This window comes from Fusarium verticillioides, genomic scaffold (genome assembly GCF_000149555.1).
Source record: "Fusarium verticillioides 7600 supercont3.33 genomic scaffold, whole genome shotgun sequence".
In the NCBI taxonomy this organism is placed as follows: domain Eukaryota; kingdom Fungi; phylum Ascomycota; class Sordariomycetes; order Hypocreales; family Nectriaceae; genus Fusarium; species Fusarium verticillioides.
Window position 1 is genome coordinate 1 of NW_017387872.1, and position 25,178 is coordinate 25,178.

A 25,178-nucleotide genomic window follows, 5' to 3' on the forward strand; every position below is an offset into this window, starting at 1 on the left:
GCAGGGTAATGACAGGGTTTAAAGGAATAAGGTTGACTCTGTTTAGGTAGGTTAGTTAGCGGAAGTCAAATTGACCTGAAGTCAATGATAACTAGCTCCATTAATTAAATGCACGTGCCTAGGCACGTGACCAACTGCCCTTGCGTCTAAATAGATAAAGTGAAATTAATAATAAAACAGTAGTTAAACTGGGGTTAATTATATTATAAAGCTATTTTTTATATATATTTAAGCTTTTAAAAGTAATAAAAAATTATATTTAAAAATAAATAAAGTTAAATTAATAAAGAAATAATAGTTTAAACTAAAGTTATTTAACTTTATAAGGGTTATTAATAAACCCTCTTAGCTAGTAAGGACTTTTAAAACCTACCTCTATAATAGGTACTTAGATTAACTAATAAGTTAATAGCGGAAAGTCTTCTCGGATATCGGAATGTGGGGTCTGGTTCGCTTGGTAATACAGTTAAGTCAACTAAGGTAAGGTACCTATCTCATCTCACTAACGTCACAACCACTTCTCAAACGCGTCTCTGAACCAAACATTGCCAATCACTAGCTGCTCACACGCAAAAACAGCGAAATGGCGACACGCGTGGTCCCAGGGCGCAGTTTCACGCTGCGAGGCGTTGTAGTTGGTCTCGCTGTTGGCACCATCATCTGCTTCTCCAATATGTACTTCGGCTTGCAGACTGGATGGGTTTCCATCATGTCAATGCCTGCGAGTCTCATGGGCTTTGGCATCTTCCGGCTCCTTGCGCCGCACCTGAGGTTTCCATTTTCTCCCGTTGAGAACGTATTGCTCCAGAGCGTAGCTTGTGGCATGGCTATTATGCCACTGGGATGCGGCTTTGTTGGTGTTGTATGTCATCTAGACTCATCTTATACCAAGAGATTGTTCTGACTAGCGAGGCAGATCCCGGCATTGAACTATCTTTTGGCTCAAGTTGAGCAAGGCCCGATCAATCTGAGTACCTGGCAGCTCATCATCTGGTCTCTGGGACTCTGCTACTTTGGCGTCGTCTTTGCTGTTCCCCTGTAAGCCATTATATGATCCGTGTCTTTCTGCTCCAATCTTACTGATATCTACCAGACGCAAGCAAGTCATCATCCGAGAGCGCCTCAAATTTCCCAGTGGGTTCAGTACGGCCGTACTGATCTCAGTATTGCACGGACAAGGCCGGCAATCGACCAAGGACGAGCTTGACGCTGCTGCTAAGGGTGGCTTTGCAAGTCTCGTTCCTCGTGACGAGCCTCTTCAACCAGACACCGTTGGCCGGGCTGCTACGGACCAGGAGCATCAGCAGGATGCCGGCGATGCCGTGCCGGACAAAGGAGATTGGGCAGCCAATATTAAACTGTTACTTTTGTGTTTTGGCGGCTCTGGGCTTTATACGCTGGCGACATATTTTTTCCCTATACTGCGCAACTTGCCAATCTTTGGTTCTGTCGCAGCTCACACATGGCTGTGGACATTTAACCCCAGCTTCGCTTATATCGGTCAGGGAATCATTATGGGGACCGAAACGACGCTGCATATGCTTCTTGGTGCTGTAGTTGGCTGGGGAATCCTCAGTCCCCTGGCCAAATCTCGGGGGTGGGCGCCTGGTGATGTTAATGATTGGGAACATGGTAGCAAGGGATGGATCATTTGGATCTCGTTGGCTATTATGCTGGCGGATGCAATTGTCAGCCTTGCTTACGTTGCCCTCCGCGGAATCTTTGCCAGCCAACAGGTTACTGGGATTATGTCTTCCCTACGCCAGAGAGTACAGGAACATGGCGTCTCTGGCTTGTGGAGGAATCCGAGCCATGACTATTCGCCGCTCTTGAGCAGAGAGACTGAGACTGCTCAGAGGCGCTATGGAGCTGATGAATATGCCCCTGTCCAAGACGACAATGAGGAGGATGCTCCTCCCCACCAGCGCATCGGGCCCCGTATGGTAACGATCGGCCTTCTTGCTTCGATAGCTCTGTGCGTCCTCACTATTCATTTGGTCTTTGGTGACCTTGTACCGCTCTACGCCACCACCATTGCTGTTCTCATGGCTCTGGTGTTAAGCATCATGGGAGTTAGGGCGCTGGGCGAGACGGATCTGAACCCCGTATCTGGGATTAGCAAACTCGCGCAGCTATTCTTTGCCTTTATCATCCCTCAGACTCACAAGTCCAGTGTCTTGATCAACCTGATCGCCGGTGCTGTAGTAAGTGATTCCCTATGCCTACATGTTCAGGCAAATGTTCTAATCTGCCACAGTCCGAAGCTGGTGCTTTGCAAGCTGGCGATCTCATGCAGGACCTCAAAACTGGGCACTTACTGGGAGCAGCTCCGAAAGCCCAATTCTGGGGTCAAGTCATTGGAGCAAGCGTCGGTGCTGTTCTGAGTGCATTCATCTACCGTGTCTACACGAGGTGGGTAACCTATCACTTCGCCATACCGCACTTGAAAGAGGACCTGGCTGACACCGTTGAAACGCAGCGTATATACGATTCCTGGTGATCTCTTCCAGGTACCAACCGCCTACGTCTGGATATTCACTGCAAGGCTCGTCACAGGTTCTGGGCTACCATATCGTGTCAAGGAATGGGCCATTGGAGCTGCGGTTCTATTCGCAGTTGCCACTATCACCAGAACGCTCGCTATCGGTAAAAGATGGCGACCTCTTATTCCTGGTGGCATTGCTGTCGCCGTTGGTAAGTTGACTACTATATGTGACCCCAAGGGAGATACTATCGCTGACACCTGACAAGGCATGTATAACGTCCCGTCTTTCACACTGGCTCGAACCGTTGGCGGTCTATTTGCATGGTACTGGACTCATATCGCGCGGCGGACGCAGACCCCTCTGATCATTTTTGCTTCGGTACGTGTCTTGTCCATTCCATGTCACATCTATCCTAACCCCTTTAGGGATTCATTCTTGGCGAGGGTTTCCTGAGCATTGTAAACCTCTTGCTGCAAGGCTTGAATGTTCCTCATCTGTGACTGCATCGCATACCATATTCGACTCGTGGAGTCACCATCTTCTCAGACTTTGCTGGCCGTCTCCAAGCCTGATAAAAGAAGCATTTTATTTCAGCTGCCATGAGTGCTTCCTTGAGCCACCCTCAGGATCGGTCCAAGAAGCCCTCAAAACCAACGCTCGGGCATTGTCGTCAGCCGCCGCAAAAACGATATTTCCTGAGAGACTCTGGGGCGACTTGGCAGATGATTTCGCCTCTGGAGGAGCGAGAAGAAGGCCCTGCTTCCAGTGTGTGACAGTGCCAGAAGGCCCGGTAGTGAACGCTACGCCTCCCTGGTCTTTCTTGTCCCAGGTCTCTGGTGTTGTCTCGGCAGGGGGTACTGGGTCGCTTCTGGATGTCGTGAAGAAGTTGTCGAACCAAATGAGGAACCCGTCAACATTTTCGACCTCACGGGTGAGTTTTGACGACCACTTGGCGCTGAACTGAAGATCCTCGGTCTTGACGGTATGGAGATCAAGCACCTTGAAGGGGTAGGGTTCACCACAGACAGAACTTTGTGGCATGGCCTCGACACGGGCCTCTTCGTAGATACCTTCTTGCATAGTCTTCATGTCAAAGCCGTAGACATCTCTCCAGAAAGAGATGTGGTCCGAAACATACTCGGGGTCTGCGATGGGGGCAATCCAGATTGTGGCAGAGCTGGGCGCGAGAATACCATCGGGCTTCAGGTAACGGTCTCGAGCGTACAAGACACTTGGAAGCATAGCCTCATAGAGAAGACAGTAGCCCATCCACTCGCTGACAATGATATCGACCTGGCCTACAGGCAGCTTGACATCCTCAATGGCGCCCTGGAGAGTTGTGATAACATCGGACAGGCCGTTGTGGAAAATATTCTTCCTAGCCTTGACGATGATGTCTGACTTGTCAACAGCAATGACTTGCTTAGCGCCAGCCTTTGCCGCAAACATACTCAAAATACCTAGGTTAAAAGCTTTAGTGCTGAATCAAGATCGAAACCATAACTAGGCTTACCAGTGCCACATCCGATATCGAGGACGACCTTGTCCTTGAAGATGTGCTTATTGTTGTAGATGAAGTCACGGTACGCATCAGTTCGCACGGTATCTTTCAGCATGGTCTCGTGAATTTCTAGACCCAACCAGTCAGTATGAACAGATCAAGATATCGATCGATAACTGGTGGGATATACCATGTGCGGCGTAAGACTCGAAATAGTAGGCAGAGTCATCCTTCTTCTCTGTTGCAGCCGTCTCGGTATCATCGCCCCATCGCTTATCAAGTGTCTGCTGAACCGTCAAGCGGTAGCTAGCAAATTGATCTCTGAGCTTCTCGAGCTCCTCCTCCAGTTCCCTGTTACGGGCCTTGAGATTTCCATCGTTGGATTCAGCTGCTTGGTCGTTGGTAATGTTCTCCAATACTTCGTCCAGCGAAAAGATGAGAGCATCGTTCTCCAGAACAGGCTGAAGGTACTTCTCGTCTTCGAGGTCTTTTGCAGAGATCTCCTTGGGCAATGGTGTGCCATTCTTTACACTATCACGAACAAAGTTGACGAGCTTGACAGCACCGTGAAAGTCAAGCTGAAGCTTTTGGACATAATCGGCAAAGCTGAAACCATGATTCTTGCTGCTATCCTCGAGCATAGCGGCAACAGTAGGGAAGGTTTGGGCGCTGAAGAAGGATGTAATGGGGATTGACTCCTCATCCGACTCGAGGTCGAGCCATTCGCCCTCATCAGAGATAGATTCGTGACTAGACATTTTCCCCTTTTCACTGCAATACAATGCAAGACCAGGCCAGATCGAACCAAGTTGAATCAAGAACTCGAGTGGTGTTGGTTTTGTTTTGTTTGGTTTGCACCGAGTTAGCTAACCTAACCTTAGCTTGGAGAATATTTTGTGGGATCACGGTGATTGGAGAAGGCTATGCCCTGTTGGGGATTTTTTTCTGGGTCATGATAGGTAGAAAGTCAAAGGCAAATGGCTTTGCAACCATCCAGATGCAATCCGCGAGGTGTTTGCCGTTAGTTAATAGATATGATATGTCTGTAAGGGGGTATATGGCATATATTCCTGTCTGTCTGCCTGTCTGTTTGGCGGCTTTGCTGATGTACCTTTTTTTTTTTTTCATCTTTTGGCTGTCGGCTTCTGTTTCGTCTCTTCCTTTTCGTCATCGTCATTCTCAGGCTCTTGGTCGTCTTCTTCTCCATCATCATCATCATCATCGTCGTCGTCATCCTCATCTTCCTCACCATCATCGTCCTCGCCGTCTGATACGGTTTCTCCAAGCTCAACGAGACGAGCCTGTAGTCAAGTCAGTTAGTATAGCGTATGCAAATGGGAGCACCGCGTTTCTTGACTTGCCTTGTATTTGGCCACTTTTTCCTCCAAATCGCCAAACACCATGAGGAGGTCATCAAGTTCGGACTGGGTGGTCTCTCTAGCCTCATTTGACTCCTGCAGCTTCTTCTCAGTCGCCTCTCTTGCCTTCCTAGCCTCCTCTTTTGCTGACTCCTTCGATTCTGATAGTTGCTTCTCGGCTGCGTCCTTTGCTTTTTTGGCAGCTGACAGTTCCGATTCCATCTGTGAGACATGTGAGTTTCTTGACCATCTTCCATCAGGACAGGTTGATAATCGCAAACCTTCTTGAGCTTAGCCTCCAAGTCCTTCTTTCCAGCGTCTCCTCCGCTGAGCTGCTTCTCGAGGCTCTGGCACTTCTCCTCTGCTTCCTTGGTCTTCAATTTCTGCTGCTCCAGGTCCACCTGACTCTGCTCTCGATAAGCATCTATCTCAGCATCTTTTCTATCGCAGAGGCCTTGCAGTTCACCTTTGAACCTGGCCTGTTTCTCGTCTGCTTGAACCTTGGACTGGATCTTGAAGTCTTCGTATTCCTGACGAAGAGGCCCTAGAAGCTTCTCATATTTCTCTCTTTGCATATCTATCTCGTTCTTGCGTTGCAGCTGTAGTGTATTGTACTCCTTTTGGGACTAGGTTTGAGCCAATATCAGCCGACTACACTCGTACACACCGTAGTGGCTGGGATAACAGGTACGCACCTTCATCAGAACAACTTCGAGACGACTGATGTTCGCTTTGAGATCTGCCACTTCAGCATCCGTCCTCCGTCTGATCTTCTCTGCTTCGGCCTCGGCCGCCTTCCGGACTTGTTCGAGCTGCTTCTGATGATCGTTTTCTTGTGCTGTTTGCTGTGAACGCAGCTGAGCAATTTGCTTTTGATACTCGTTCTCCTTGATTGAATATTGAGATTGTAATTGAGCAACCAGCTTACGCTGATCATTCTCCTTAGACGCCAATTGACCCTGAAGCTTCCTGCAGCTGTTTCAGTAGGGGTAAATACAAGCTGATAATGGTGGCACTTACCGCAGCTCTTCGCTATGATGCTTTTGTAACCCTTCATTCACGGCTTTGACCCGTTGCATTTCTAGAGCAGCGGTTTCCTTTGATCTGCGATGATCCACCTGTTCCTGTCCTAACTGCCCCTGAAGTACCGCTAGCTTTTCCTGGATCTCGTTCACAGCATTCTGCTTTTCCTCGACCTGGCTCCTGAGAGAGTCTACCAGTTCCCTCGAAACGCCTTTTTGAACACCGTTGGTGACGACAGAGATCTCCATGCCGGGCTCTCTGTCAATAGCACGTGCTATTCGGCTGTAGTTGTCCTTGAAGAACTCAACAAATTCCCTGTCGAAGAAGACATCGGGGAGTCGTCCTGGAGACGAAGCGTCCAGCCTTTGAGGCAATACTTCGAAATCACGAATAAAAGGGTGGCTGCGAAGTTTTGATAGGCGGTCTAGGTACACATCTCGATCTATGCGAGCCGTCAAGATGGAGAGTAATGTTGCTCTTGGGATTGGTGAGTCTTTTGTTGAGAATTCGTAAGCAACACCAAGCAACATAGTGCACAGTCCCTGAACGATCTCGCCCCCGCCTATGGCTGGAGACTGTGAAACAGCTTGAATTAGGCTTTGAACATTGCTCCCCTCGGCGAGAAAGTCGTTCACTGCATCCAGATCCTCAAAAAGCCAGCCCAAGAGTAGCATAAGATAACCGACCAAAACCCGCGTATCGTCGCCTCTACGAAAGCCTGACGTAACGTGAGCTGAAAGAGTCTGGATCGCAGTCACAACCTCTTCCCCGTCTTCCGAATCACCTTCGGTCAAGCCCATGGCTTCTGACTTGGCCTCCGGGTTTTCATGCAAGAGATGGAAGGTGATCACAGCAGCGAACCATTGCCTGTATGGATCCGAGGACTCAACTAGAGGCTGCAGAAGAACTGTCAAAACGTTGGAAGACTCGTTGGCCCCAGATTGATGTCCTTCAATGGCGCGGCCCAGGAAATGCAGCCTGACAGCTGGGTGATGTGAAAAATAAGCTTGTAAGCACTCAGCCGCCGCAAAACGAACATCAAATTCTTGGAGGTCCTGCAGACACAATGTCAGGTCCAATAAGCCGTCGATAACAAACACTTTTTCGCCTTGGCTGGTCTGTCCATCGGCCATGTCATTCTTAGCCAGAGGAGCCAAAACCATCATCTGAGCAAATGTCTCCTGAAGAGGTGCATTCTGCCGAATCACGTCACCACAAGTGATCAGAGCCTATATGATGTCAACGAAATGGCCTTCCAGTAGCAATCAAATTATCAAACCTCGGCCTTGATTTGTGTTTGCGCTTCATGGCTGAAGGCCAGTTGTAGAATATGGTAGGTAAGACCATGCTTCCATATAGCTGTTTGATTCAATGGGGTGCCTGCAGAGCCCCTGACAACAAATAGACGAATAACGGCGAGGAAAGCATAAACATTGCGATTTCGTTGCGCTGCTGCCCACGAAGCAACCTCAGACCCATCAGTTTGAGGTTTCAGAACTCGACCTAATAAATCGGCCAAACGGTTCATGCAGCCCGACTCTCGGAACAGGGCCTGGTTTGAGCTGTTTGACCGGAGGAGGTTGGCCAAAAGGATCAGGCAGTCTTCAACAGTGCGACCTCCTTCTACGAGAGCTCCATCGGCTTCGATGATGGCAAACAATCTCTCAAAAGCATTCTCAAAAGCCACCAGCTTCTGTATTTCGATCGATGTTGGTGTGAGGTAGGTCAGGAGAATGATAGCTTCGTTACGTATAGCGTCGCGTTGGTCATCGAGGACGGAAACCAGCCGCGGTATACCGAGGGGAGCAGTAAAGATACATTCCTCAGTGCGTTCTGTACGTGCCGAAAGTATGGCGGCTAGTAATTGTAAAGAATATAGACGGGAATAGAAATCGTTTGTTTCGAGGAAATCGAGCAGTAACGTGATGTTCTCTTGGCGTTGAGTGAACTCGTCGGCCAACCATAGGGCGATCTCCTCCGAAGCTTCGGGACTATCTTCATTAGGGTTGAAGAGCATTAACAAAGTCTCGAGTACCACTTTGACGGTGTCGACATCTTCACCGTCTTTGCTTAGACTCCCTATTAGACTTCGTAGGGCACCCGAAGCCACAGAAGCTGGATAATCTTTGGCGAAGCTACGAAGACCCAGAATTGCAGCTCTTCGGTCTTCTAGCAAAGTTGCTGAACTGAGGCGACCGCTTAGAATGTCAATGGTCTCACCAACCGATTGCTTCGCTGGCGCGCTGGCGATAGAGAACATGATTCTGGCGCCTCAATGCCATATGGCTCAAAGGGATTCGAGGGGGTGCATGGAGCCCTTCCGGCAATTGTTAATAACGTCTTCTCTGTTGGTGAAGATCACCGAAAAAGCTATCCTAATTAGTAGACACTAGTGTAGGTATTGGCTTCTTAATTCTGGCCAGCTTGTCAGGAGAAGATGCGAGTCGTCATGCTAACTCCATTGCTGCATAATTCCCGATTAAGGTACAATTCAGTAAGTGGGGTTTCAGGGCCCCACCCTGGCGCCACAGGTGTCCACTCACTTGCATAACGGTGTGGCTCAGGGTCCAAGCTAGCAGTCAAAGAATCATGTCGCGATTCGAAAAGCGACAGCCTTCATCCTACACATAATTTTCGTCTTCCTTCAAGTGACAACCGGGGAACCTATTCGCTTGGCCTCAACGCGCTGTCGCCTCAACTCATTGATACGACACATCCGGTGAGAGGCATTTATTTCCCGAGTCCCAGGTTTTGTAACCGCATTGCCTCTGTTCGCCTGGAGTCTGCTCGCGCAACGAGCTCACTACAAATTTCCGAAAAGTCGACTTCCGCAGAATCGCTACGATGGGTATTCCCGCGGCTTTCCGATGGCTTTCTTCCAGATATCCTAAGATTATCTCACCGGTAATTGAGGAGCAGCCTCTTACCATGGAAGATGGCTCCACGATTCCTGTCGACACGACTCGCCCGAACCCGAACGGCGAAGAATTTGATAACCTGTATCTCGATATGAACGGCATCGTTCATCCCTGTTCTCACCCTGAAGATCGACCAGCTCCTAAAGATGAGGAGGAAATGATGATGGAAGTCTTCAGATATACCGACCGCGTGGTGAATATGGTTCGGCCCCGAAAGATACTCATGATTGCAGTTGGTATGTTGAGTCAATTTATTTTTCTTGGCTCAGTCTCGGCCGGAGCTGCATACGTAATTTATTTGTTAAAGGCTAACAACTCCCCTTAGATGGTGTTGCACCTCGAGCCAAGATGAACCAGCAACGGTCAAGACGATTCCGTTCCGCACAAGAAGCCCAAGAGAAGGAGAAGGACAAACAAGAACTTATCAAACTTCTAAAACAACAGAATGGTGGTAATTTGACTGCCGAAAGTGAAGAGACTGTCCTAAAAAAGGCATTCGATTCAAACTCGATCACACCTGGAACGCCTTTCATGGACATTCTCGCTCTGAGCCTGAGATATTGGTGTCAGTACAAACTCAACACAGACCCCGGTTGGGCGAAACTCAAAATCATCATTTCTGATGCTACTGTTCCCGGAGAGGGAGAGCACAAGATCATGAATTTTGTTCGGTCCCAGCGGGCATCACCAGACCATGACCCCAACACTCGGCATGTGATATATGGTCTTGATGCCGACCTTATCATGCTGGGGCTTGCAACTCATGAGCCTCATTTCCGTGTCCTCCGTGAGGACGTCTTCTTTCAGGAACAGAAGGCTCGTTTGTGTAAGCTCTGTGGCCAGAAAGGACACGATGCCCAGAATTGCCGCGGCGAGGAGAAGAAGAAAGATGGCGAACACGACGAGAAGGACAAAGGCGTCGCCCTCAAGCCTTTCATCTGGCTTCATGTTGCTGTATTGCGAGAATACCTCGAAGTTGAGCTTAGCGTCCCTAATTTGCCCTTCCGCTTCGACGTGGAACGTGCTGTTGACGATTGGATCTTCATGTGCTGTTTCGTAGGTAACGATTTCTTACCGCATCTCCCAGCCCTGGAAATTCGAGAGCATGGCATTGATACTCTAACCAAAATCTGGAAAGACAATCTGCCAGTTATGGGTGGCTACGTTACCAAGGACGGGCATATCGATCTTGAAAGAGCGCAGGTGATTCTGAGCGGGTTGGCCAAACAAGAAGATGGTATCTTTAAGCGGCGAAAGGAACAGGAAGACCGGCGCGAGGCCAACTTCAAGCGGAGAAAGCTGCAGAATGAGAACAGCGGCCGAGGTGGACGCCAAGGTGGACCTGCTCATCCTAAGAAGATTAATGGCCTCGAAAACCCTGCCAACGTGCTACTCCAACCCATTACCTCCTTTTCTGGACCGAACGAGCAGAGATTGACTCACGACATGATTGTGAACCGCAGTAGCGCGCCAGATGCGAATGTTGCCAACAAGAGCGCTGCGAGTGTCCTCAAAGCCCAACTCCAGTCGCAGAAGTCACTATCAACCTCGAAACCAGCGGAAGCGGATCAAGATTCTGCTTCCGCTCTTGGAAAACGAAAGGCGTCAACACTTGAAGACGAGAATGGCTCGACTCCTGATACATCCAATGCTCCAACTCCAGCAGCCCCGGCAGAGGAGGGCCCCATCGATGATGTGCGTCTCTGGGACGACGGCTATGCTGATCGATACTACGAGAAGAAATTCCACAAAGATCCCCAAGACATTGAGTTTCGTCACGAGGTCGCACGCGCATATGTTGAGGGTCTTGCTTGGGTGTTGCTGTACTACTTCCAGGGGTGCCCCTCTTGGGAGTGGTATTACCCATATCATTATGCCCCATTCGCAGCGGACTTTCAAGACATCGACAAAATGAAGATTTCCTTTGAGAAGGGCAGAATATCTAAGCCATTCGAGCAGTTGATGAGTGTCTTGCCGGCTGCATCACGCCATGCCCTTCCTGAGGTTTTCCACGACCTCATGCTTAACCCTGAAAGCAACATCATTGACTTCTATCCGGAGGACTTTGAAATTGATCTCAACGGCAAGAAGATGGCTTGGCAAGGCGTCGCTTTGCTTCCTTTCATTGAGATGCCGCGCCTACTCGCCGCTGTTCAAGCAAAATACCCGGAACTCAGTGCAGCGGATTCAGCACGCAACGAAATGGGTAGAGATGTTTTGATCTTCTCAGAAGCCCATGAGAGTCTGTACGATGACGTTTTAACCAAGTTCTACTCCAAGAAACAAGGGGACTCCAAATTCAAGTTGAACCCGAAAAAGAGTGACGGCTTGTCGGGCAAGGTCGAGAAGAAGGAGGGATATGTCCCGCACGAAGAATTGAAGTACCCTCTTGAGAGAAATGGTATGCCCAATCTCGACTATGATCGATCGGTCAGGTATGACACCGTGCCCATAACCCACAGTTTCTGTTTGGCTAATATTTTTAGCGTCTACTACGATATGCCTTCCGTTTCACAAACACACAAGTCGATGCTGCTTCGTGGGGTTCAGCTTCCAAAGCCTGCTCTCACACAAAGCGACATTCAAGATATCCGGAACAAAGCCAACCGTGGAGGCAGGAATGGCGGCTTCGGACGAGGGGGCCACAATCGAGGTGGCTACAATGGCCCTGGTATGTCGCGTGGGCCTCAGCATGACAGGCACCAAGGAGGATATGGTAGGTCCAATGGCCATTACCCTCCGCCGGCCGCTTCTCATGTGCCTCCACCACCAGGAGCCCCTGGATTCGGGATTGGTGTGCCACCACCGCCCCCACCAGCTCATTATTACAACCACCAGCAGTACGACAACCGCCACGGCGGTGCTCCAGGCTATAACAACCAATACAGAGGCCCACCGCAACCACCTCACGGTGCTTCTGGTTATCAGGGGTACGGAGGACAATCCTATGATAGAGGACGAGGCCCAGGAGGATACGGCTCAGGAGGCTATGGTTCTCGAGGTAACTACCGAGATGGGCGGTCATACAGGTAGTTTGTGGAACTAAAAGCGTAGGGATGGCGGAGAAATGAATGAGTTCTGTAGCAAAACTTTGGAGTTTGATCAACCGTGCCAAGGTACATGATATACGGTATCGTGCCTGACCAACTCAAGACGGGGTAAATTGCATCGTACCAGAGCAGTGAAGTTCGGGGGTATGGCCTTTATTAATTGATCATGAACATCTAAGCTGGATTGTGTTTAAGCTCTTGAGATGCAGGAGGCTGTGGTTGGTATTTGAGGTTCGACTAGACTATTTCTGCTTGATTTGTAGTTGCTGAACAAAGACGGCTAATATCGAGAAATGTGCATTTGCGAGTGAGGAAATGGATGCTGAGTCTACCTTAGCACTGAGGTAGCTGGAACAGAGTGAGGCGATGGGGAATATATGTATAATGCGCTTCTGGAGACTGAATTGGAGTAAAAAAATACCTAGGTGCCTACGCTTCAGCCTCATCCAATGATAGGATAATAATTCAATGCGTTGTCCGTACTGATATTATCCACTGTAGGTACTAAGTTCGTTACCTTTCACGTCGTAGACGTCTGAAAACGGCGAGCTCCCCTATGCGTGCTACCCCTGTGGGGACAGTTCGCGGGGTTTGGCACGAACGCAGTGACCCTTGGGCAATGCCTGCTCGGTCAGGTCAGAGGGACGAGCGACTCCCAACTTGATCTCTCCCAAATCTGCGTATCCACGCTCAATGCTGTCGCGATCATGAATTGCGACGCAAGCCTAGTCGGCTGCCTTGCCGACAGGCTCGCTACAAGAGTAAGCATCTGCATATCTCATGCGCGAGGCAGCTTGCGATCGAACCCCTTAGCGGCTTGAGTTGACTGACGTTGGGTACCTCTCAATAGCTTCCCCATCGAGCTGGCACCAGTGGCCAGAGCCTACAGCAAGACGATGTCCTTCACGTTACGAGAGCCACCCTGATCGAGCTAGGAAACACTTCCATATCCACAGTCATCGCGTCGCTTCTGGTTCTACTCGAGGACCTTGCTCGCCCCTACGCATCTGTCGCCGACCACCCCAGCCATATCTTGGCATCCGAGCTCTACATCGTTGCCGTCATTGCAGACTGCTGTTCTTCCCATTGGGCCTCTCTCTCACAGGACGCAGATGTAGAACCGGCCCCGGCTCCCCCTCCGCTAGACGAAGTACTTGTGAGCCGCCTATTCGATGCGTTCAAACACCTCCTTGAACCGATCCCCGAGAACTGTATACTCCCAGCACAGACTCTACTTGACCAAGTCTCGACGCGCAATGTCTCCGTCACTCGACCCGAAAGCTCCTCTGTCTCCTCCGACGCCGATAGCTCCCCCCCAAGCGATGAAAGGTTTGCAGACACGTTGGTGGAGATGGACATCCACATCAAGACTGTGACCGAGTATATCACTACTTCCAGTTGGACGGCTGCCTTCGACTATTTAAGGAATGTTATATACACTATTCGAACTAGTATTGTTACGCAACCCGGCGTCTCTGCGCCTGGATCTACCCAAGATGCTGAGAGAGCAGCCCTCGTCGTTCTGCGATTGCTCTCTTTCTTCTGGGTTGATGGCCCAAAGCTAGGTCAAGTTATACAAGAGATCTGCTCAAGCTTCCTACACTTTCGAAAGCCTTACCAAAACACCATTGCTGTAGTTTCTCCATTGCTGATCATGAGATGGCTGGATCGGTTTCCCCGCGAGTTTGTGCAGCTTCACCAGCTTCACAAGCGACTTGATGGTGGAGCTGATACGCTGTTTGACATGGCACAGGCTGCGACAGATAACGGACGCCGAAAGGGTCTGTTCTACCCTCTCCAAACCACTCTACTTTTTCTTTTGCCGGATGTTTTTGAGGTGGCGAGCAATATGCGCGAAGCGAAGAGCAGCAGCATGGTGAAGAAAGTTACCTTTCTAGATGGACTGAGAAAAGCCTCACGCAATCGAAATGAGCAAGCAGCTTACTGTCTGGTTTCTCTTCTCCGTGCTGCCAGGCATTTTGATGTTGAAAGCGACTCGGCGCTTGTCAGTTATGCCTTGGATGTTCAGGATGAGGTCCGCGATGCTGTTTTTCGTCGTCTTACCGCATCAGAATACGGACTCTTTGATCAAGACATGATGACCGCAGCCTTTGTGAGCTTGACCCATCTCAATCTCGATACCAGTGTCAGCGGCTTTGTGGAAAGCTGTATCGCTTCAAATGCCCCAAGCAGTTTCAAGTTGGCTACTGTCCAGGGCTGTACGTATTTCGCTCAGCAGCCATATGCTCTTAGGTACCACGAACTATTTGATGCGGCAATACCCTTCATGCGGACGCAATTAGAGGTGAGAATTGGCGATTTTCCGTTTCTGCCGGTTTCCAACTGACTTCCTTAGACCGAGAATGCCAAGGCTGTCAATACGACGGGTCGACAAGGAAGTGAAAGGACAGAACTTGTTTGCAGCATTCTCCAATTCTTGGATGCATCCCCAGCTCGGTTGTTAGATGATCTGTCAAAAGATGGTTCAAATAACAGCTTCTTCAAGTCCTTCCTTCTTTGCGTATTGTCTGAGAACCCGGCCGTGCGTAAATTAGCCACTGGCGTTGCAAGCCGACTCTTTCAAGGCCATCTTGAGGCATATCGTCAATTCGATACTGGGCACCGCTTCGGCACAAAAGAACTTCGTGATGATATCTGGAGTCGAAGGTGAGCACATTTCTTCTCTACGCTCAGCCAATCCCAAACCTGCTAACGAAACTCCCAAGCTCCAAAGTTCTGCTTGCTTTATGCGAGTCTGTCACCTCTAAGAAAGATGACCAGAGCTTGCGAGATCTACAAGACTATCTAGAAGCACGCTTACTACTTCTCAAGAACATCCCGGTATGCAGTCCTGCACCTCCAGCAATGCTATTCGTGATAGTCATCGACAGCTAACCTCTTGCAGGAACTGGCCAAAGTACCAGAGGACACACCAGATGTCATCAATGCGTCTTCCAAGCTTGAGACGACACTTCTCATATCACTCTGTTCTGCCAGCATTACAACTTGTCAACTGGTGACTTCCTGCACAGGATTGTTCATTCAAGAGTGCTCGATCGTGGACAAACATGTTGAGTCAGCAAAGTCCTCGGCATCAGTGCTTCGCAACGCTGAAGTCTACCGCGAGATATCCTCTCCAGCCTTCCGGTTCACTGGACTAGTTGCATTCCAGAAGCGAGTAAGGGGTCTTCTGCGCCGCATGCAGTTCCCGACAACAGGCATCGTAAACGCCTGGGAAACCGCATTCGATCGTTGGCTCCATCTCGCAAAGGATGTCTCAACATCAACTGTCGAGATCGTGGATGGAAGAGCACTGGCCGAGTGGCGAAACTATTCAGGATTCTTGGCATCCTTGGGCGGCATTTGCACCGCTGACCAGGCTATTATTCTTGAAGAGCCTGCTCTTGGAGGTCTAAGGTGGATCGACCGTGTCTCTTCTGAGCACTCCGAGGAACCACTCTTGACAAGATATCTGAGACTCAGTATCCAGCTTTTAGCTTGTGCCAATGTGAGAGTACGCGAAGCCATGCGAGATGTGCTTGCCAGTGAAGTCTCGCCTGCGCTCTACTACCCGCTATTCCGGGCCTTAGAATCTGAATTAGAAGTATTATTCACTGGAGCTCTGGCTCCCGTTGAGAAAGATCAGGATAGTGAGGTGGTATTCGCTGAGCAAGCTGCATCTCTACTTCGGGCTCTTGTGGAAAGACTAGAAAGCCCCTCCGACCTCGGCGCGGCCTCGTCAGTCCATCTGGGTGCACTCACGCTCAATTTTGCAAAGTTCCTGGATGGTGTCACCGATACACCCAATACGCTAAGGGTCAAGATCCGGGTATGCCACCTCTGCGAAGTGGTGACAAAGCGAAAAGAGCACCTGAACTTGAGGGACGATGTTCGGATCCGGAACCAGCTACTTGAATATATCTTCGGGTGGATTGCTCGCCCTCGCTCGCCTCAGCATGGTCCTGGCTCCCGACAGGATGACACGGCTCGTGTGCAGAAAGACCTTGACAAGGCTTGTTTAAAATCACTGGCTGACTTGACTTTTCGTTTGCCATTGCAACCCTCCGAAAGCCATACTGATGCTGGGATGAGCGAGATGAAGTCGCAAATGTTCCATACATATTTCAACCGCTTCTTGTCCTTGCTTAACCATGAGCCATCAGAGCTGACTAGGACTGATACGAATTTGAGTGTCACTCTTCGTGAAGAGTCTGCATCAAACTCAGATTTGGCCATCACCATCTTGTCCAATTTACTTAGTGCTAATATCGACGTTGGCCTCAAACACTCTCTAAATATTGGGTATCACGACAATGTTGAGATCCGCACTGCTTTCGTCAAGGTCCTCTACAACATTCTGATCCAAGGCACTGAGTTTAGCAACCTGACTGACTCCGCTGTGAGTGAGAAGTACGAGGAACTACTTGAGTTACTGACCAATGATCTCTCCCTGGCCATCTCTATGGCCGTTGCTTGCCCCAGCACCGAGGTGGATGAGCTCACCATTTGCCTTCTCACTGTTTTCGAGCAACGGGGAATGATATTTGAGCTTTTGGAAGCACTCATCAAACAAGAGATTGAAGACACTGAGAATGAGGCTGAGATATTACGACGAGGATGTGTTGCAACCAAGATGCTATCAGTCTATGCCAAGTGGAAGGGTGCTTCCTATATTCGAACGACGCTACAAAAAGTCTTGGAGCGACTCATGCTGACATCCAAGGATCTCGATCTAGAGCTTGACCCTGCAAGAGTCAGCTCGACAGAGGAGCTACAGAAGAATGCTCTACAGCTCCGTATTGTGGCCAAGGTTTTCATTGATGACATATGCGCGTCTTCTTCCAACATTCCACCCGCCTTCCGCAAGATTTGCTACACCATATCAAACGCAGTCATGCCACGGTTTCCCGATGCCAAGTATACAGCCGTAGGAGCATTCATCTTCCTACGATTCTTTTGCCCAGCTATCGTTGCTCCTGAAGTCGAGGGCCTCGTGTCGACAGCACCATCTAAAGAAATGCGGCGCGGTTTACTTCTTATTGCCAAGGTCATTCAAAACCTCGCCAATAACGTGCTGTTTGGAGCAAAAGAGCCATACATGTTTCCCCTTAATGATTTCTTGACCCAGAATATTTATCACGTTACGACATTTCTTCGCGAGATTTCGGTTCCTCCCAACCAGTTGGAGGTGCAAGGCACCACGGAATCGTTCGACTTTGGATCTTGTGTTGCGCTGCATCGCTTCCTCTACGATCATTGGGACCATGTACGCCAAACACTTATCTCACGCGAGAGAAAGGATTACGCTAGGACATCTGGGGACGTCGTCCGTGGGAGATCACCAGTCTTGGAACCGCTGAGGAACCTAATTGCGAATCTTGGTCCACCACCGCTTGCTGTTTCATGGAACAGACCTCAAGTCTCATCCAATAGCCCACCGCTATACTCTCGATTTCAGAACTTCATGCTCCGAAATGCCTTTCGAAGTACCGAGTCATTCTTGACGGCACGTGCTGTTTACGATGGTGGCGAAAGCAAGGTGAGTCTGAAGCATTAGACTAACCATAATATTATATTGGCTGAACATGAACAGGACGGCTTGTCTATCATCTGCGTCATTTTGCGTCACATTGAGACTGAGAGCATCGACTATGACACTTTAATGTATTGCTACCTCAAAATCGCCAGCAGGTTGTGGCACAGGCCCTTTGGCATCTTAATCGATGCGACCTGCTATAATGGCCGCAACGAGCCTCAGGATGACCTGTTCAAGAAGTTGGAGCTTCTGACACCCTCAGAGCTGTCACAAAACCTCAGCCGTATTTATGTTTACAACATGAACAGTGCATTCAAGTAAGTTGACTTCTCAGGATGACGACTCAGGTTTCTAGGCTAACCTCACTTGCAGGCGGTGTTTTCGACGCCTGCTGAGGGTGTGCACCAAGAACGAGAACGGCGTATTCAACCCCAAAAACGTCGAATATCATTTGATAGGAAGTCTTCAAGACTTGCAAGCACATTTTCACCTTAGCCAGCTACATCTGCCCAAGGAAACCATCAGTGTCGTGACCGATACACGATATGTCTTTCAACCGATCACCCGCTTGTCAAAGTCAAAGGGTAAGATTGAAGTAATCATTAAAGTTGGCAGTCAATTTGTGCAAGTAACAACCACGAAAAAGCAAGAGATTTTCGCGGGTTTTCGATTGGGCACGACCGTGAACGACATCTTCCGGTTGGGCGAAGTTGACGAAGCACCAACATCCATACAGACTGAAGATGATTCGGCTTTTGGCTTACGAGCTGACAACGGGAAGATCGTGATGTACTTTACAAGCCCAAAGAAGTCAGATGTGCTTCAGACGATCCGTGGTGCCAAGGCGAAACATGGCAAGGATAGCAGGGCTCACAAATCTGTTGAGCGCCTTATCAGGCCACAAGACGTACCAGGCACGCTCCTAAATCTTTCGCTGGCGAACCTGTCGAGTCATGATCATGTCCTAAGGCTGTCTTCCTACAATCTACTCGGTGCACTTTGCCGGGCCTTCAAATTCAGCTCTGCTTCAAGGATCGTCTGCACCAAAGGTAAGTCTCGAGATAGTATCAAAATGTCTCCGTACATAGCAACTAACTTTATTCTAGATGTTTCTGTCCCTCTAGATCCAACCCGCTTCGTGGTGGACATCAGTAAGGAGTTGGCATTGAGCGAGCCTCAGTTGACGTCAGACTTTTTGACAGAATTCTTCGTGGGCTGGGAAAGCTTCCCGGATGAACAGAAGCCTCTGAGTCTTGCCTATATGGCTCCTTGGCTCCCTGGCTTGCGGACCAACATCCTCGCGAATGAGCTGGACGGGGAGAAGGGGAGAGAAAGAGTCGCAATTCTTTTTCGAAAGCTTATCGATGTGACTGTCCAGGACCATTCACTCACCTTTGCCCTGGAACAATCCGTATGGCCAAGGATCGTTCAAGACGAAATTTTGCTCGAGGTTTTTCTAGATGAGCTCTTGAAGTCAGCAATGAGCTATAGCGCGCATGACGAATCTCTAGAGGTCATTGCGTCTATTGTGGTTGGCATTGGAACCGTGACTTTGCGCGGCAAGATCCTTTCACGGCTCCGTAAAGCCCTCAACCGATCATCGCTCCGCCCGACGAAATACCTGCCAGATAATGCAGTCTGGTCTGAGATCTGTGTCTTGCTTCGGTTCTGTTTGTCACTGTCATTCGACAACGGGGTGCAATCTCAGCTTTTCCTCCCGGAGATCTTCCATATCGTGACATGTTGTGAACACTGGTACTCAGAGTCGATACTTGTTTACGTGCTTGTCAACACGATCACGCGTATGTACGTCGTTCAGCTGATGATGCAGATCTAGCAACTGCGAGCAGTCTAGATTTTCTATGCGATCCTCGTAGCGACATTTTCACGGCGCCGCCAACCTTCCTCGCGATGGTGCCTCGGTATCGACTTCACAGGACGCAGACCCCGCGCTGACGGCGACCGAGATCCTCGCATCTGCTCTCTTTGAAATTTGTTCCGTCGCTGCACCAACAGTTGACCTTGCTAATACATGGCGATCGAGGTGGATGAGCCTAGTTGCAAGCACGGCCTTCCAAAATAATCCAGCTATTCAACCGCGTGCATTTGCGGTCATGGGATGCTTGGCTCGGGAAGAGGTTGATGATGATTTGCTCTACCAAGTACTTGTTGCTCTGAGGAACAGCGTCAATCGGTTTGGCGAGGACCATAACAGTGAAATGCTTGTCTCTATCGTCACTTCGCTATCGAAAATGATGGCAAAACTCCCATCAGCATCTCGCTATGGTCTGCAGCTTTTCTGGCTAGCCATGTCACTCGTGCGGTTAGTGCCTGCGACTCTGTTCAACTGTACTGCACAATTTCTCGAGGCAGTGCTAGCGAATATAAGCACTAGCGAAGAGTTCCGAGGAGACAGCATGGCCTCATTACTTCTTCAAGGACGAGCACCGCTGGATGAGGCTGCGTTGCCCCTGGAAGAGATATATGGTATACACTTCGAGGAAGAAACCTTCCACCTCGCCGTCTGTGCATGTCTAGCGCGTGGACTCACTGATACCATGACACGACAAATCACCATGCGTGTCTTGTCTTCTTTCCTAGAGATGATGACAGCGAATGTTGAGGGTCGGGAAAAGGCTGAGATGACTCAGACCTCACCATATCTTTCTCTCCTGACAGCCCGCGCGGTTGAGAATGACGAATTCAAAGACAGTCTGTGGTCTGCTGGCATTAATGCCGATGAACTTGGCTTTGCTAATGGGATGCGCAAATCGCCGGATCTCGAAGGGATGCTTGATAATGTGGTCTTGCTGATCACAGCGATCGAACTTGTTGACTTCCAGTATGTGGAAGACTCCGTACAAAGGCGCAGTCTGGATTGGCTCAACAAGCTTGCCAACGAACGCCCTATCGTGGTAGAGCAATTGTGAGTCTCGACAATAAACATACTGGGACGTCCTAAAGCTAACATAGAAAAAGAGCTGGAGCCATTCGCTCTTTGTTAGATGATACTTTACTACACAGCCAGAATTCGGCGACATTAAGGGCTGCACACACTCTTTTGCGGGCGCTATCATCAACGCCACAATTCTCGAGAGCCCCTGGCTCCATGTCCCCACTGACCGAGGTTTTGGACTCACTGGGTTTTGGTGGGTTATGGCGATCATGTTCACTTGGATCAATGGAAGACGTCAACCGTGACTACCTAGAGCTAACTGAGCGATTGATAGAGGTAAGTAAAAAGAGAATTAAGATAGTAAAAAATATAATTACTAATTTATATATAGTTAATAATTATTTAATTAATTTTAAATATAAAAATATAAAGATATAAAAATATAAAAATATAAAAATATAAAAATATTTTTTAAATAATTAAAAATAAATTAAGTAAATATAATAATATTATCTTAAATATTAATTAAATATAATTACTTTTAATTTATATTTTTTATATTACTTTATATTGTATTATAATTTAATTTAATTTATTAAAAAAATAAAATATCTTTATAATAATATATAAAATATAGCTAATAAAGTCTTATAATAAAGATAATATAATATAATATTTATTTTTTAATATTATATATATATATATATATATATATATATATTTAGTTACTATTAGCCTTATTTAAGGCTATTAAGCTTTTAACTTTTTATATAATAGCTTAAATAGTAAGGCCCCTATAGTAAGCTAGAATTATAAAGCTTAAAATTAGTTAAGGTTTATTTACCTTAAGTAGTATAATTACTGCTTTAATTAAGTAATATAAATACTGCCTACAGGTCCCTTAGCAGCTATATTAACCTTCTTCTTTTACCTTAGTTAAAAGACTAAGATAATACCAGGCCTAATATACTTATTATAAAGTATATTCCTTAACTTAACTATTAGTTATAGTTACTAATATCTATTAAAGCTATTAATATAATACTTATATAAAATAGCCTATAGCTATATAATTAGGCCTATTATATAACTTACTATAACCTTAATATAGCTATTAGGCCTATTATAAAGGTAACTAATAGGAAGGAATATAAAGAGTTATATATAATAGTAGCTACTATTAGAAAGAACTTCTTATTAAAGTACTAATTTAACCTTATTAAAATAGCTATTTATAATTATAGCCTAATTAGGTTAATTTATTATATAAACCTTCCTAATCTAATTAATATAACCTAGGTTAATAATAAGCTATTAGCTCTTAAGGACCTAGAGAGATACTTAAAGGAAGGTTTTTCCCTTTAGTTAGATTAGGAAGCTTTCCTTACTGCCTTTATAGGCTTAAACTTAAATATATATAAAGAGTGGCTTCTTAATATAGCCAAAAGGGTCATTATAGTAAAGGGAGAGCTGCTTCTATATTAATAAAGACTAGGCTAGTTATGGTCTAAGACTATAATAGTAAAAGGGCAGTATATCTATATATAGAGTTAGATAAAGGCGAGGTAATAGTAGGGTTTAAAGGTCTATAAAAGTTAGAATTAAAGGAATAAGGTTAACTTTACTTTATATAAGTTAGTTAGTAAAAGTTAAACTAACCTGAAGTTTATAATAACTAGCTCTATTAATTAAATATATATACCTAGGTATATAACTAACTGCCCTTATATCTAAATAGATAAAGTAAAATTAATAATAAAATAGTAGTTAAACTAGAGATATTATATATAAAGTATTATATATTATATTAAAAAATATAATAACTTTAAAAGTAAGTTTTAAAATTATATAATATTACTTTTAATTTTATAACTTAATTAAATAAGTAGTTTTAATTTATAAATATAAAAAGATATTTTTTTTAACTTTAATAAGCTAAAGGCCTTTTTTATTATTATTTAATTAAAGTAATTAATATTAAAGGTTTAATTTTAAAAGCTTAATTTTAAATAAATTAAAAACTATAAAAACTATTTAAAGATATTATATTATATAATTTCTAAGTATTTATTAATTATATATTTTTTTAATTTATATTTTTTATATTACTTTATTAAAAAGATAAAATATCTTTATAGTGATATATAAAGTATAGCTAATAAGGTCTTATAATAAAAATAATATAATATAATATTTATTCTTTAATATATTATATATAAGGTATTATATATAATATTAAAAGAAATATAATAATTTCAAAAGCAAGTTTTAAAGTTATATAATACTATTACCTTTAACTTTATAATTTAATCAGTGTTCGGAGTGAGTCAAATCAAGTCAAATCAAGTCATGATTTGATTTAATTAGGTACATACCTTTGATTTAACTATAGTCATTTTAGTTACTTAGCTTAAAAATACTAAAAATAGCTATATTAAATCCTATATTGCCTAAACAGGATATTAATATTTATATATATACTATATATAAAAAGTATTATATAAAACTATTTTTCTTACTATTTTAAGTCTTATATAGCTTTTTAAATTAAATATAGTAGGTTTTAAGAATTTAAAGAGCTTTAATTAAAGCTCTTAAGTGACTTTATTTTTAATATACTTATATAAGTTCTATCTATATAGTTAAAACTATATAAGAATTATAAGACTATATAATAATTAATATATTATATAATTAAGGATATATTACTTAATAAACTATTTTAATATAATAAATAACTTACTTTTAAAGCCTTTTTATTTACTATATATAGACTAAAATTTCTTAAAAGTAATACTTCTATGCTATTTAATATAATTAATAAGTAAACAGTATACTATAATATAGTAAAGTAAAGGCTTTATAGTATATATATTCTTTTATAACTCTAGTTAAAAGATTTAATTTAATATAAATACTTAAAAATTAAAGTCCTTAAAGACCTTTAATTAAAGCTCTTTAGATTTTTAAAATCTATTTTATTTAATTATATTAGCTATATAAGCCCTATAAGGAAAAGGAAAACAGCCTTATATAGTGCTTTCTATATATAATATATATATAATATTTAATTTACTATTTAAGTAATAGAGGATTTAATAAAACTATTTTAAGTATTTTTAACCTAATTATTTAGCTTAACTATAGTTAAATTTAATTGAATTATAATTTAATTTGATTTAACTAATTAGTTAAATTAAAATGACTAATAAGTTAGTGACTTATCTTAAATACTGGATATATTATATTTTCTTTTAAAGTTATTAAATATTTATAATTAAAATACTATAAAGTAATAGTATTTTTTATTATTAAGTTAAGAAAGGATATTAACTATAATATAGTTTAATATATTTATTTTAATATAAATTTATCTTTTAAAATTAAAATATTATAAAACTAAGGCCTTTTTAAATTTAATAAAAAAGGCTTAAAATACTTACTTTTTCTAGTTATTTAACTTTAGATTTTTAGGTTTCCTTTTATTTTAATTTCTTTTTAAAACAACTATAAAAATATAATAATCTTTAAGTATTTATAAATAAACTATTTATAAAAATTATAAAACTTAAAGAATATTTAGATCTTTTTATAAATAATAGGTTTAGGCTATTTAAAGATTATATAAATCCTTACTAGATTTATTTTAACTTTCTCTTTAAGTAAAATAAAGCTAAAAAACTTAACTTTATTTTAATAAAAGAAGTATTTAAAGGGTTTTATATATAATTTAGCTTTTTCTATTTATTTTAAAATCTATTTAAAGTATTTTATATATTTTTCTTGAATTTTAAAAATACTAAAATATTATTTAAGTAAATAATATAAATTATATTTATAAACTTTAAAAAGTTTAATAAATATAATATTAAAATATAATAAGTATATTAATTAATTTAAATAATATAACTATATACTTAAAATAATTATAATAAATTTAAAAAGTAGTTTTTTATTTATTACTTTTTTAAATATAAATCCTATTTTCTTTTAAGTTACTATTAGCCTTATTTAGGGCTATTAAGCTTTTATAAATAGAGGCTTAAATAGTAAGGCCCTTATAGTAGGCTAGAATTACAGGAGTTAATATTAGTTCATGTTTATCTGCCTTAAGTAGCGCAATTGCTGCCTCAACTAAGTAGTATAAGTACTGCCTGCAGGTTTACCCCTTTAGTAACTATATTAACCTTCTTCCTTTACCCTAGCTAAAAGATCTTTAATTAACCTTTATAACCCGGCCTAAAGTAACTATCGCACTCTTACTCAGAGGTCAGGTAGACCCTCATTAAGTAAAAGATTTAGTATACACTTACTAGGATATTCCCCGGACGTATTGAGTATAGTACCTGATATCCAATTATAGGTACTATCGCGAATACCTATTTATAATAGGCCTATTAGGGTAAATAG

The 25,178-nt window shown here is 44.4% G+C and overlaps 5 protein-coding genes across 5 annotated transcripts; 3 read left to right on the top strand and 2 right to left on the bottom strand.

Annotated features, from left to right (window-relative positions):
- Window positions 1-485: 485 nt before the first annotated feature.
- On the top strand, window positions 486-4,008 carry FVEG_14166 (hypothetical protein). Its single transcript, XM_018903484.1, has 7 exons — window positions 486-862; window positions 917-1,038; window positions 1,094-2,204; window positions 2,258-2,412; window positions 2,480-2,694; window positions 2,752-2,864; window positions 2,912-4,008. Exons 1-7 carry the CDS (start codon window positions 584-586, stop codon window positions 2,984-2,986), a joined length of 2,070 nt encoding a protein of 689 aa, XP_018762512.1. The 5' UTR covers window positions 486-583; the 3' UTR covers window positions 2,987-4,008.
- On the bottom strand, window positions 3,072-4,745 carry FVEG_14167 (protein arginine N-methyltransferase 3; the record flags this gene model as incomplete). Its single annotated transcript, XM_018903485.1, has 3 exons — window positions 3,072-3,946; window positions 4,000-4,116; window positions 4,178-4,745. The coding sequence occupies 3 exons, from the start codon at window positions 4,743-4,745 to the stop codon at window positions 3,072-3,074; spliced, it is 1,560 nt and encodes a 519-aa protein (XP_018762513.1).
- A 366-nt stretch (window positions 4,746-5,111) lies between these two features.
- FVEG_14168 (hypothetical protein) lies at window positions 5,112-8,747 on the bottom strand (the record flags this gene model as incomplete). The annotated part of the gene is made up of 6 exons (XM_018903486.1): window positions 7,648-8,747; window positions 6,366-7,597; window positions 6,041-6,314; window positions 5,627-5,971; window positions 5,349-5,567; window positions 5,112-5,288 (listed from the first exon to the last, which is right to left on the bottom strand). The coding sequence occupies exons 1-6, from the start codon at window positions 8,626-8,628 to the stop codon at window positions 5,112-5,114; spliced, it is 3,228 nt and encodes a 1,075-aa protein (XP_018762514.1). The 5' UTR covers window positions 8,629-8,747.
- Window positions 8,748-8,973: 226 nt separating this feature from the next.
- On the top strand, window positions 8,974-12,777 carry FVEG_14169 (5'-3' exoribonuclease 2). The gene is made up of 3 exons (XM_018903487.1): window positions 8,974-9,522; window positions 9,612-11,721; window positions 11,773-12,777. Exons 1-3 carry the CDS (start codon window positions 9,213-9,215, stop codon window positions 12,317-12,319), a joined length of 2,967 nt encoding a protein of 988 aa, XP_018762515.1. The 5' UTR covers window positions 8,974-9,212; the 3' UTR covers window positions 12,320-12,777.
- A 139-nt stretch (window positions 12,778-12,916) lies between these two features.
- Window positions 12,917-21,145, top strand: FVEG_17759 (neurofibromin 1). The gene is made up of 9 exons (XM_018906974.1): window positions 12,917-13,097; window positions 13,187-14,641; window positions 14,693-15,003; window positions 15,063-15,177; window positions 15,242-17,875; window positions 17,930-18,189; window positions 18,245-18,921; window positions 18,979-20,798; window positions 20,852-21,145. Exons 1-8 carry the CDS (start codon window positions 13,044-13,046, stop codon window positions 19,707-19,709), a joined length of 6,237 nt encoding a protein of 2,078 aa, XP_018762516.1. The 5' UTR covers window positions 12,917-13,043; the 3' UTR covers window positions 19,710-20,798; window positions 20,852-21,145.
- The last annotated feature ends 4,033 nt before the right edge of the window (window positions 21,146-25,178 follow it).

Bases quoted from the DNA above. Each gene is read 5' to 3' on its own strand.
- FVEG_14166 (XM_018903484.1), top strand. From the start codon at position 584: ATGGCGACACGCGTGGTCCCAGGGCGCAGTTTCACGCTGCGAGGCGTT. The intron at 1,039-1,093 runs GTAAGCCATTAT...GATATCTACCAG, and splicing joins GTCGTCTTTGCTGTTCCCCT to ACGCAAGCAAGTCATCATCC. The intron at 2,695-2,751 runs GTAAGTTGACTA...ACACCTGACAAG, and splicing joins TGGCATTGCTGTCGCCGTTG to GCATGTATAACGTCCCGTCT.
- FVEG_14169 (XM_018903487.1), top strand. From the start codon at position 9,213: ATGGGTATTCCCGCGGCTTTCCGATGGCTTTCTTCCAGATATCCTAAG. The intron at 9,523-9,611 runs GTATGTTGAGTC...AACTCCCCTTAG, and splicing joins GATACTCATGATTGCAGTTG to ATGGTGTTGCACCTCGAGCC. The intron at 11,722-11,772 runs GTATGACACCGT...TAATATTTTTAG, and splicing joins GACTATGATCGATCGGTCAG to CGTCTACTACGATATGCCTT.
- FVEG_17759 (XM_018906974.1), top strand. From the start codon at position 13,044: ATGAATTGCGACGCAAGCCTAGTCGGCTGCCTTGCCGACAGGCTCGCT. The intron at 15,178-15,241 runs GTATGCAGTCCT...AACCTCTTGCAG, and splicing joins TACTTCTCAAGAACATCCCG to GAACTGGCCAAAGTACCAGA. The intron at 18,922-18,978 runs GTAAGTCTCGAG...ACTTTATTCTAG, and splicing joins AAGGATCGTCTGCACCAAAG to ATGTTTCTGTCCCTCTAGAT.